Source organism: Aaosphaeria arxii, assembly GCF_010015735.1.
Source record: "Aaosphaeria arxii CBS 175.79 unplaced genomic scaffold BU24scaffold_9, whole genome shotgun sequence".
NCBI lineage: Eukaryota > Fungi > Ascomycota > Dothideomycetes > Pleosporales > Aaosphaeria > Aaosphaeria arxii.
In genome coordinates this window covers 898,677-910,679 of record NW_022983482.1, presented here as the reverse complement: position 1 = coordinate 910,679, position 12,003 = coordinate 898,677, and the positions used below count along the sequence as shown (strand labels likewise).

The 12,003-nt window shown below is 50.1% G+C and overlaps 4 protein-coding genes across 4 annotated transcripts; 1 reads left to right on the top strand and 3 right to left on the bottom strand.

Moving 5' to 3' along the window:
* Positions 1 to 445: 445 nt before the first annotated feature.
* BU24DRAFT_354631 (uncharacterized protein) lies at positions 446 to 4,047 on the bottom strand (the record flags this gene model as incomplete). The annotated part of the gene is made up of 6 exons (XM_033523825.1): positions 446 to 613; positions 665 to 1,416; positions 1,466 to 2,929; positions 2,983 to 3,628; positions 3,721 to 3,765; positions 3,865 to 4,047. The coding sequence occupies 6 exons, from the start codon at positions 4,045 to 4,047 to the stop codon at positions 446 to 448; spliced, it is 3,258 nt and encodes a 1,085-aa protein (XP_033379886.1).
* Positions 4,048 to 7,015: 2,968 nt separating this feature from the next.
* On the top strand, positions 7,016 to 7,659 carry BU24DRAFT_283471 (uncharacterized protein). The gene has a single exon (XM_033522748.1). The coding sequence runs from the start codon at positions 7,255 to 7,257 to the stop codon at positions 7,609 to 7,611; it is 357 nt and encodes a 118-aa protein (XP_033379885.1). The 5' UTR covers positions 7,016 to 7,254; the 3' UTR covers positions 7,612 to 7,659.
* Positions 7,660 to 9,053, bottom strand: BU24DRAFT_283474 (uncharacterized protein). Its single transcript, XM_033522749.1, has 2 exons — positions 8,668 to 9,053; positions 7,660 to 8,597 (listed from the first exon to the last, which is right to left on the bottom strand). The coding sequence occupies exons 1-2, from the start codon at positions 8,792 to 8,794 to the stop codon at positions 7,708 to 7,710; spliced, it is 1,017 nt and encodes a 338-aa protein (XP_033379884.1). The 5' UTR covers positions 8,795 to 9,053; the 3' UTR covers positions 7,660 to 7,707.
* Positions 8,931 to 9,662, bottom strand: BU24DRAFT_283478 (uncharacterized protein). Its single transcript, XM_033522750.1, has 2 exons — positions 9,369 to 9,662; positions 8,931 to 9,307 (listed from the first exon to the last, which is right to left on the bottom strand). The coding sequence occupies exons 1-2, from the start codon at positions 9,500 to 9,502 to the stop codon at positions 9,067 to 9,069; spliced, it is 375 nt and encodes a 124-aa protein (XP_033379883.1). The 5' UTR covers positions 9,503 to 9,662; the 3' UTR covers positions 8,931 to 9,066.
* Between the last annotated feature and the right edge of the window lie 2,341 nt (positions 9,663 to 12,003).

Genomic DNA, 12,003 nt, shown 5'->3' with positions numbered 1-12,003 from the left:
TGATAGGAATATTCAAGAATTGGAGTGAATAGCAATGGACTCAGATATGTGTACATCTAAAAACTACCCAAATAGAACTCCCAGGGTTTCCAAATATAAGGATAAAGCGTTGAACCCGTGATGCTGTCGTTTACCGTCGTTGATGCTATGTTTTCTCTCGCTATGTTTTGTACCATGCATTTGCACTATGCGATCCATCGATCTTCTGCCCCGAGAAGGCTCCAGACATAGATCCCAAGATTGCAACCCGAAAAAATAAATAAAGAACCAACCCTTTCCAATGTGTACCCTTTTTATCTTGATGGTGATTGTGTCGTGCTTTATACGTGACATGACGGCCGATACATGCCAATGATCGAAGATCCCCGACCATGAAACCTTCGATCACCTACACATTACAATCGTAAGTGTATATGAAATGTAGATCTAGTCGCGGTCTAGTCAACTACATCCCTGCGCCAGGCATAGGCCCACGAACCCCCTCAGGGGCAAGACTGCCTTCGATGCGGCGTTTGGCTTGCTGCTTCTCTTCGTGGGATGGGTTTTCCTTGCGCATATCGGGCATGTAGGCACCTCTGTTTGGACTATGGCCGACGGACATACCAACACGGACCTGATCTCTCGTTAGTAATGTGACTTAGACAGAAAGAGATGGGATACCTACCAAAGTCTCTAGAGCGCCACGAGAGTTCTCGTGTAAATCATCGTCATACTGCATCTGGCCGGGCTCGAACAGTAGTAGAAGTGTGCTGCCGCCGAACTTGAAGTAGCCCAGCTCCTCGGCTCGCTTGACCTCTTCGCCGCCCTTGCGGGTAATAACTGTGCTACCGACCATCATGGCACCCACGCAGATAACCATGACCCGCCCGTGGGCTACCGAATCGATGGGCACAATGACACGCACATTTTCGCCGTAAACGTCCAGAGCTGATCTGATCGCCATGGGATTCACAGTGTAGTATTCACCCTCAATTGTCTTGGGCTCACCCATGATACCATCAACAGGGATGTGGAAGCGATGGTAGTCCTGTGGAGCCAGACGGAAGATACCCAGAGATCCTCCAACATAGCGCTTTGCGTCCTCAGGATAGGCATCGCCAAGGAGACGTGACACGGTGAACTCGCGGCCTTTGACCCATATAGATTGCGCCTGGTCGAGTGTGTTAAAGACGACCGTGCGGCAGTCCGCTGGAGACACAATGACTCTCGGGTCATCAGGCGCGGAGCAAGGACGAGCATCCGGTTTCAATGCACGATAGAAGAACTCGTTGAAGTTCTTGAACTCGGAAGTAGGCAGTAGGACCTCAGACATATCCAATTGATGGAAGTTGATGAAACCGGCGATCTCTGCTGCAGACGCAGGATCATCGTACTTCTTTCCCTGTTTGACGCTGAGGGACCGAAGCAATTTTCGGACTGCATCTACGTTAGTGTAATGTTCCATATTTGTGGGTCGGGAACTTACTTCGTTTCTTCTCCATGTTATTCGTCTTCAAGCCTTTGTACAGTAGACGGATGCCCAAGCGAACATAAACACTCATTCGCTCCTCGTTGATCTGGCCCGTGATACGATCCTGCACCAAGATATTCGCAGAATTGGCGCCTAATTTGTATCCTCCGTATGAGATCTTAGTAATGACCTTGGAATACCACTTGCGTTGGGCCTGGCTAGCAGTGACAAAACCTGCCATGACCAAGTTGTTAACTTGTCTCCAGTCCTGGCTGGCGCAGGTGGCTACGTGGGTGATGATGTCGGCATCTGATTTCTTGTTGAGCCTCGGTTGATGGCAGATAGGACATTCGCGAATTTCAATAACATGTTCCTCGCCCTTCTCATCTCCAAGATCATCGGGCTCGATGATGTCACCTTCTTCACCCTCCGGACCAAGCGTATCAGTCTGAAGAGCTGGTATAGATGTCTGTGAGGGATGTACATTCAATGGCGTCTGAGTGCCGGAATCCAGGGAGGGGGTAAGTGTTCCAGGTGTGGAAAGATCCGTTGCAGATGCTGTCAGATGGCTTCTCCAAGATTTGGCAAGGTCACGCTCTTGAGTGCTCTGCAATTGGTCCTCTAGCACGATGACAGTCTGATCGAAGGTCAGGACCTCCTCGCCGTTGTTCTCTTTCAAGAATCGTTTGAAGAATCCGTCGATAGTAGACTCATGCAGCGTAGAGCCCAAGGTATCCAACATGGTAGTCAATTCGACCTTGTCGATGAGGCCGCTATCATCGGCATCGTACTGCTTGAGCATCGCTCTCCAGAACTGCTGCCTCAGTGCTTTGTAGGGCAGGTACTTGGCGCGAATGTAGAGAGTAGGGCTATGCTTCGCCTCCCATCTCTCCTTGTTCTTCATCTCGAGGGGCAATATATAGAGCTTGAGATCCTGGTCGTCGACTGTGGAAGGGTCAACATTGATAGCTGGGACTGGCGGTGCCAAGTTTCCACTGGAGTCAATTCCTGGAGTCTGGGGTGCGGATCCTGCGAGGGTGGACACATTTGTTTGGGAGCTCAATGAACTCTGAGAGTTCTCTTTCTTTAGTGATGGTCGGGCCAAGCGGGAAAGACTATGAGCGGATGATGATCGGGACATCGGGAGACGGAATCTCGATCTCCTAGCCTCAGGAATGCCCGGGGAGTCTGAAGGCTCTGGAAGTTTGTAAAGCCCTGTTACGGGGTCGGCTTCGGGCGCAACAGCAACTGCCTTTTCAACAGGGAAGTTGACAGCTCCAACGTAGTCATTTCCAGAGAACTTGTCACGATCGATGACCGTAAAGTTCATGGCATAGTTCGTCTCATGCCTCAGAACTTGGAAGACAAGCTTCTCTTCGTATACCGGATTGAGATTGTGTCGGACGACCTGCGTACGGTAGGTCTTCTTTCCAAGTGAAGTGACCACGAAAGGATCCATGTCAAAGGACGTGCGAGTAACTGTTGCACATGTTAGAGATCAATGTAAAGCAGATAAAAGTTACTCCACCTACCGTTGCGCTCAGGCGGTAGATCGGTGATCTTCACGATCTCCAAAAACAACACGCCAGCGACCTCAGTCTTGTCAGAGAACTCGTATGCATGCAGTGTAGCCTTCTTCTTCAATTTTGCCAGCCGGAGCCTCTTCCGCCGCCTCTCTCTCTTCTCAGCCTTCTTCGACTCGTCATTGACGTCATCGGAGCTCTCATCCTCCTCATCGATGTCGTCGTTCTCTCCACTGTCAAGACGTAACAAAGCTTCGTCTTCCTCCTCGTCAGGGCTACTAGAGGAGGTGTAACTCATGAATCGGGACACGACTTGCTCGGGGGTGGCGGATGGGTTGCTTGTGTCTGCGAGGGAGAACTGCAATAGGATTTCTCCTGTAACCACGGCCTTCTTCTTCCCGGTGCGTCTGCTCTCCAAGGGATACCACTTCGGCTCCTGGCTAGTCGCACCCTGTTGAAAGACATCCTCGAGCAGGACATCGAATTCGCCCATGTAATCCTTCCCGAAGCGGTCCTTATCCCAGCATATCACCTCGAGAAGCAGGCTCTGGGGGCCTACAATCGGGAGTTCGAGCGCACAGTTCCATTCAGGATTCAATGTTTTATTGATCGTAGGGGTAGCTTGCTTTGCGTCGCCTAAGGAGAGAACGAGGTACTGGAGGAGGGCCAACTGTCAGCGCATGTTTCAAGACGCAATCAGGAATTCAAAGTAGCAGCAACGAATAGCAAGATGTTAAATTCACGTACTGGATCAGAGGTCCCGCTTCTGTCCTTTGCGGCCAGGTTCCTGCCCTACGAGTAGTTAGCTTCAGCTGTAGATGGATGGCGTAGTAGCGGGGTATGGTCTAGCTGTTCGGCCGGTGGGCAGACGAGCAGACGGCAGGAACGCACCTTGATCACATTGGCCTTCAAGACGAGTCCCGGCTTTGAGGAATCAGACATTGTGCGCAGGGGACTCGTGCGACGACTCGTGGGGACGCTGGCGGGATTGGAAGTGGGCGCGTTGGTATTGTTATGGTTGTTCTTCAGGCGGGAGGGGAGGGAGAGTTTGGAGGACAAGGTCGGGCGCGGCATGCTGGGCTGGTTGGCGGAGATGGCGGTGCATACATGCACCGCACCAACAACTTGGACAATGACGACGCACCCACGACACTCCCACACAACACAGGCACAGCTGGAAACGTTGCCTCTGCTAGGCGGGCTGGTTGGCTGGTTGGCAGGTTGGCAGCGGGTATTCGACTATGTATGCCAATCGGCCAAGCGAATCTTGTTCGTTTGGTGTGGTCGCTCGCCTGGGTGCTTGTGGATCGATCGCTCGCTGGACGCCGGAATGGTCGCCTTCTTCTCAATCCGTACGCAACGTCGACGCTGAAAGAGGAAGACGACGGTAGGCGAAACGGAGGACCCGAGGGAGAAGAAGGAGAAGAAGAAGAAGAGAAGGAATGCAAGTCAACAAGACCACCCCTCCCCGATTAAGATGCTCCGCAAGGAGGAGGGTTTCTCCGCTGAACGAGCGAGCTGGCCTGGATTTGGGTGCGGCTTTTGGACGGGCTGGCTCTCTATTACTGGCTTGCAGTTGATAACGAGGTAATTATTATTAGGCGGGCTGGCTGGCCTGCGAGTAACACACTGCTACCCCCTTAGCGGTAGCAAGCTGCGGAGACGACGGACGAGGGAGTGATGGGATGGGACAATAAGGCCTAGGCTAGCCTTAGGCAGCAAATCCTAAAGATCAACTTTCGTCCTCTTGCGCGAATGGAGAAGGTGAGATCGTGTATGCAGGACACTCGTAGGTTGATAAAGAATAACCAGATAGTAGGATTCGGAATCGCGGAGCGGCGTAGAGACAGGAGAGGAGTAGGAACAAGAACAAGAACAAGGGCCAACGGGGGCAATTGTAGTGTTGATGAATTAATAGGGAGTAGTTGTACTGGTCGTCAACCGGGTCGACCTGAAGGTTTGGGGGTCGAATTTGGGCTTGACGCCAGTTCAGGTCAGATCAAATCAGATGCCGTGCGTTTGATCGTTCTTCCTTGAAGCAAAGCAAGCGACGACCCAGCTCGATACGGACAGATATTGTTATAATAGGTATTAGGCATGAGCACGCAACGACCACCACCAGGGGAGTAGGGGGGGGGGGATCGGGTTGATTATAAAAAGGAGATGGTAACTCAATAAGTGAGTTGTGCATCTGATGACGATATCATCTCCTTTGACGTCCGATTGATTCCTATTCTCCGGTCCAGAGTTTAGGATTGTCTGTAAGACCTGCCCTGTTCTAGTCCATTACTAGATACTGGATACTCGATAGATGCTACACTACTACATCACGGCGGGCGTGGGCGGAAGCTGCGGGAGCACCAAAGGTGACGTTTAATGTGTAATAATAATGGAGCCAACCTGAGTGGACTTCCTACGGATGGGCTGGTGCTTGTTCATGATGGATCCTACTTGACAATAGACTACCAATTAGATACTCAATTATGGTCTATTCGATCCTAACGGAGTACAGCAAGTGCTTCCATCCTCCCTTTCATCGCGATCAGTGATCAAGTGCAAGTCCTCCGTACAGCAAAGACAGTGCCTCCTCCGAACTCTCCACACAGCCAATACGAAGGGCCCCAATTCCCACCATCGTCCCCCATCCCCATCCATGATTCCATATTTAGCAATCCAGCCGGCCACTGCCCCGGTTTTGGCAGCTTCAGCTACTGCTTCGCCTACTGTGTACGGTCAACCGAATTCTGGTACTGCCTGTGACACTCCGGAGTTTCTTCTATTGCCTATGCTATGCTCTGTGCCTCTTCCTCCTCAAATTTCTCGGCTACTTAGTTACAACTTACTACACTCAACCATTATCAACAAATCCATCGCCAATTAACCATTGAAGGCTATTGGAGGCTGCCTGATTAGAATTGCCTGACGCTTGGGACACGATGCAGTAACAGCAGCCGCCGCCAGCGCCGCCCACGCCAACCGCATTGATCACAACGATGTCAAACCCCTAAAACATCATCACCCTATAGCCAGAGGATAGGATGATTGGCAAGGCAGACCGGAATTTTTTTAAATTTGCCTCAAAGGAGAAGAAGACACAGTGACACGCACATACGAGGACGACGAATCTGGTTCCCAATTCTCCGTAACCTTATGCATGCATGTGGTTTGGGGGCCGTAAGACACTCATACATTCACCCATACATGCATCCACATTAACAATCCCATGAAGCATCTGTCTCATAAGACAATACTTACTCTACTGTGCACTGTACAGAACACTAAATACACACTGCCCCATTCAATGTGTAGTACGCATTCCCGTCTCTCTCAATCGATATAGGGAGCTGGCCATCTACCGACACTATCATTACCTACCTAGGCACCTAATGCAATGTGAAGACATACAAGCACTGCACCAACACACGCCTAGATATACGCGAAGCGCATCGCATCGCATCGCTTGCATCGCATGCATGTATGCAAGCAATCAGTAGGATCGCCCGACGAGAAAAAGAGTGGGAAAGGGGAACCACAGAAAATGCCGCATTGGGAACCTCTTTTCCCTTCGCACTTTGCTATCCCCCTCCCCTTCCGGTTCCGCCCCAGCAATATAAGGGAGTTTGCATGGTAATTTAGTTTTAGAGTAAACACCTATGTCTGATTAATTGTCGCTGGATGAAGTTCTTTGGTGTTCATTTTCTACCATTCTTCTCTGAAAATAACTGCTCGTAGGTACTGTTTCTGTTCTCAGGCGAAGGCTCGTTAAATCCGATATCCCCGGATGTCCACCCAGCACATTCTCCCTGCGCTTTTCCCCTCCCCCACGTCCCAAGTAGGAACATATCGAATTTACTTGATTTCGTGTTTAGTTACCTGTCCAGTGGTAGTTATGGAGTACAGCAGCAGGCAAGCGAATACGTCCTCGTGAGCTTAACATCGTAATAGCCCCGCATGCCTACCCGTATTCGAAGAGGAAGAGAGATATTTGGAATTCTATCCGATTTCTCGTCACTGTTGTATTTGTTGTCGTCAAAGAATAAACTGCTAATCCATATAAATCTTTATTTTATCTATATGCAAGAATTCTAGATCTTGTTCTATTAACTACGGGTACGAATTGCATTAATGCTGGTATTCTTCCTCGCGGCCGCCCCGCCAAATCGCCCTCGGCCTGTTGCTATCCGACAGATACGACGACGGGTTGATGATGGATGGAAAATATGGAAACGCCCAGAAGTAATCCCAAAGCCCTCGTTATGATGATAAATATAAACCATTGGCATGAAACTCTATCAATGGAGGATAGAAAGAACAAAACCCATATCCAACGCCTGCCCAGGGAAGAAACGTCATGAAAAAGGACACCGCGGGGCCCGACGGCGGCGGCGGTCCGGATCGATCAAGTGCCGTCAGCCGGGAGGTGGAGACCGAGAAGAGGAGGCAAAGAAAGGAAGATGCGTGCCGGCGAAGTCGTTATCGATGGCGATGAAATGTTTAGTCGGAGGTGTGGGTTTGGTAAACGCTATCGGCTGTTTTACCCCACCAACTGACCCATTAAAAGCGCACGAGTTCCGCACCAAAAGCTCGGAGATCGAGAGGGAGAAGTATCCACGTATTCAGGTGATTTGGCGCCGATAAGAAAGGAAAATAAAAGGGCCCGGGGAATGCAATGTAATAGTGTTACGCAAAAGGGAAATGCTTGCAAGTGGAGAGAGACAGAGATAGGAAACTAAATCATGCAGCCGGTGCAGCAGTGACCGATGACTCCAGCTCTGTCGTCGTCTCGGCCGGAGCCTTCAACTGAGTGAAGGTGTCTGGCCAGGTGAACATCTTCTCCTCCTTGGGGGTCATGGCGGCGAAGAGTGGGACGTTCTTCTTGCTGCTGGCACGGCGCCACATGTTTGCGCGAGGGTTGAAGTTCGAAGGAAGGCCTTGACCCTTGGTCTTCTCCTCATCGATCTTAGCGATCTTGATGACCTCGCGCTGGATGTCGGCGAAGGTGTCGAAGGGAATGTAGGGGAGGTTGTTCTCGATGCAGTACTCCTCGAGACGGAGGCCACGGCGGGCGAAGAGAACATCGGCTTCGCGGGCAGCAGGGAGATCGGAGACACCGTCACCGATGAAGACGATCATGGGGATGGTACCGTCGTCGCTCTCGAGCCTAGCCTGGTCCTTGTAGTCGTTGATCGACTTCGCCTTGTCGTGACCGAGCTCGGTGTCGTGGAGCCAGACGGGCTTCCACTGGCTACCGTCGGAAGAGATGGTGGCATCGTTGGCGACGATATCGATGTGCTTCGAGTTCTCCTCTCCGAGGAAGTGGTCCAAGACCTTTCGGAGGACAGGCTTGAGGCCAGCAGAGATGACATTGAAGGGAATGCCGTTGTTGATGCAGAATTTGTGGAAGGTCTCGAAGTCGCAATCGATCTCAAGCGCCTTCTTCATCACCTCGAACCCGTCGTCGAAGGGGACATCGAGCGAGCCCCACATCTCCTCAGAGACATCGCGGAAAGAGCGCTCGCCACTGTGGATCTGCTCGTCGAGCATTTGTCGTCGTTCGGTACCGCATCCAAAATTGTTGAAGAGGATGTGGCCAGTATCTTGCATGAAGATGGTTCCATCGAAGTCTGGACCAGGGTTAGCAGATCGTCCAGTTGGTGATCGACAAGGCCAGGGGCAAGACAATTCGCAACGTACCTGAGAAGCAGATGATCTTGCGCTTAGTGCCAATGTTGGAGGAATCGACAGGAGAGGATTTTGAGACCTCAATGGTGGGCTGTGATTTGGCCTCTACGGCGGGAGGGGTGAGTGCAATGGGAGCCATGGCGATGGTTTGTGGGAGTGAAATCGAGGAAGGGCGGAAAAGGAATCAATCGATGAATCAGAAGCAAAAGTGTTTGCTGTTGTATTAATGCTTTTACCAGGGAAATATCTCGAAGACAAAAAAATACGGGCAACAAGTCTTTATAGCAAGAGCTGACTTAGGGGATAAGTTCAGAAAAAGAAGCGGGACCTTGCTTAGAGGTTCTTCGCCGCCATTATGACAACATCGTGAACGGGCAACACCAAGGAAAACACACTCGTACTCAACAACTTTCACGATAGCAACGGCACCTCGACGCCAAAACCCACGCTATGCGGCCGCGGATAGTGCAAAGGCGGTACGTGGGAGTAGGTACCTGGAGGCATGGTGGTCGCGGTGCGAGGTGTGATTGGTGTGCGATCCCACGATAGCGCATCTGGACGCGCCTCGACGTCACTGATGGAAGTCTTCAGAAGACGATTTTGCAAGGTCGACCGCACATGAAAGTGAAAATGGCTTTGGTTTAGTGGGGCTCTGTCATCGAAAGTATCGGCGGTTGTTCAGTTTGGTACGTCTCTACAGGTAATACTACCACCTATGATGTTCCTGTTTGGCTCGGGCCATGATTCCTCCTTCTTCATCCTTGCTACCTTGTACCGGTCCAGACTGGATTCTTGGAGGGGCACCAACACCCACTCCGAGGGACAGTGGTCGGAGTGCAGTGGTCATGTTGTTGCATCCGTATTTTTCCTTTTCCCATCTTGCCTTCTCTTTCTCCCTCGTCGTCGATCTCTCGACCCAGACCTCGATCTCAGTGTGTCGGAGAGTAGCGGCGAAAAAAATTGTTGTGGAGCAGAGCCTCACGATGAATCTCGATTGCACACCCTAGACACCACACACACACATTGTGGCATAATAATCAGTGCCATGCCAGGCCATGGCAGAACCGCGGCTGAACAGTAAGCCGATTGCAGTTCAGACCTGACCGAATAAACATGTAGCGCGAAACATTGCGAATTGTTGAAGTTAGCGTAGTATTGTCCGTCGACGATGGTGAGTGAGAGTGTTCTGGCTGCGAGTCCAGTCCAGTTCAGCCTCTTGTCAGGGTCTGTTGATCGACACTCGCTTAACCCCTCGCGGAACTGCACTATACTATTTTCGGCTGTATATGGTGATTGGACAGCTTACGCAGTATGATGTATTTCTTGTAAACACAATATCCGAATGCACTGCAACAGCCTGACCTGAAGGAGCAATTGGATTATCATCTCACAATATGACTACACGTGATAAATAACACTATCGACCTACATGGCATGTCTCATCTCAGGGGAACGGAAAGGTAATGAACGTACATTACAAGTACCATACACGGAGTGCAGCACAGTCAGCCTCTCTGTCCCTAAGCGAACCACAGGATTCGAGGCCATGCACAAGTACGTCAGACTAAGTGACAGGCTGCCCATGGCTTGCATGACGGCAGTAATCAACGTTGTAGCAGGATTGATTATTCTACCAACGTCAGAAATACGGTCTGGTAATTGAAGTGAGTTATGGGAATGTTGAGATTGACGTCGTGGGAATTGGTCGTCGTTCAATTGTTGTGTTCAGTACTCGTGTTGCTGGAATCCGCCATATACAACAGTATACAAGCGATTGCGGAGTACTTCCCCAGAGTCACTAGCCAACAAACAGATCATGCGTAGTAATCTTCGGTAATGGGTAATGATGGGTCTGTGAAGAAGGATTCTATGGGTCATGGCATTCAGATAGGCATGTGGAGAATATTAAAGTTGAATGGCGCCGTTTTGACCATACTCTATTCATCCCGCGACGATACCCAACCCCACACAATCATATCAACACTGTCATTGAAGACCAGCCTCTTTCCCCCATATACCCTCCCTCTTCTAGTACTGTAATACTGTGATATATCAGTAATCACCTTGGCAAAATCACGCATGAAGCCTACGACGCAGACCCTGACATTACCGATGTACATCTCCGTCGAATAGTTAACTACCTTGGGTAGCCATGCACTTACTCTTGGGGATATATTTCGATGTATACTTGGGTGCTTTATGCACTTCTTCTATGAGTTTTATTCTCGTTTTGAGGCATGAAGTGATCCTGTGAATCTTTGGCTTATATTTTTTATATAGAAAAACACTGTTATACACCATGATTCGGTGTAAGCTAAGATCATGTTTTAAGTATCACGAAATAATCCATTTTCTACAATCTTGCCTTGATGTTGTGTAATTCCTATCTACATTGAACACCTAGGTCCAAATACATTGGTAATAAAAGAATTTCACCACTGGAAACAAGTACTATCCAATTGCCCTCGATATCACCACTCAACTTCGGCCCAAAAACCATAGCCAAATCAAATCAATCACATCACTCAAACATAACCCATAGAAGACATCAAACCCCAAGATGAAAATATCACGACCTAGTCCTCCTATCAATTGTGAACTCCATAAATAGTACCCCGTACCATCTTTCTCCTTTTCTCAGTGTATTTCGTACCACCAAACTACGCCCTTCCCCTCCTCATCCTCCTCATCCATCCTCTTCCGTCCATATCCTCCTTCCCTTTCAAGTGAATATAGTAACCATGAAACGCACACATCCCCAAACCCAAAACCCAAAACCCACGATGTACAAACCCGCAGCTCAACTCCGTCCGTCCGTCCATCCGCTTATCTCACACATCAGTGTGCACACACCCAGTCCCGGGGCAATAAATCTCACCCATTCTCACGCTCACTCATCATCGCCATCATCCCTCCCGTTAGTTACCCTTCTTCATTTCTTTTTTGAACATCGACGCACAAGAAGACTGTGGCATGACATGTCGTTCTTCAACCAGTCGCCCAGATGAAGACGCGAAGGGAAAGACGAAAGAAGTGACCCACGTACTTACGCCGTACATCCGCGGAACTTCAAAATCCCCGACGTGCATACACGCCTTTCCAAAGCAAGCAAGGGGACAGTGCGTAAGTGGTGGTGGTGATGGTGGCGGTGGTGATACGAAACGGAGTTCTATCGCTCGTTTCTTTCCCCTCCCCCCCCTTGCGTCCTGGTATCCCTGAGCGTGGTGTTTGAAGATACGTATGTATGTACCGAGTACGGGGTGGTTACTCTGTACATAAGATAACTTAATGCGCTGCATACGGAGGACATGAGATCTTACGAGTCACAGCCATGAAGCTTGATCGTCT

Coding starts and splice junctions, on each gene's coding strand:
- BU24DRAFT_283471 (XM_033522748.1), top strand. CDS start 7,255: ATGAAACTCTATCAATGGAGGATAGAAAGAACAAAACCCATATCCAAC.
- BU24DRAFT_283474 (XM_033522749.1), bottom strand. CDS start 8,794: ATGGCTCCCATTGCACTCACCCCTCCCGCCGTAGAGGCCAAATCACAG. Junction 8,598..8,667: donor CAAGATCATCTGCTTCTCAG/GTACGTTGCGAA, acceptor ACCCTGGTCCAG/ACTTCGATGGAACCATCTTC.
- BU24DRAFT_283478 (XM_033522750.1), bottom strand. CDS start 9,502: ATGACCACTGCACTCCGACCACTGTCCCTCGGAGTGGGTGTTGGTGCC. Junction 9,308..9,368: donor GCCAAACAGGAACATCATAG/GTGGTAGTATTA, acceptor TTTCGATGACAG/AGCCCCACTAAACCAAAGCC.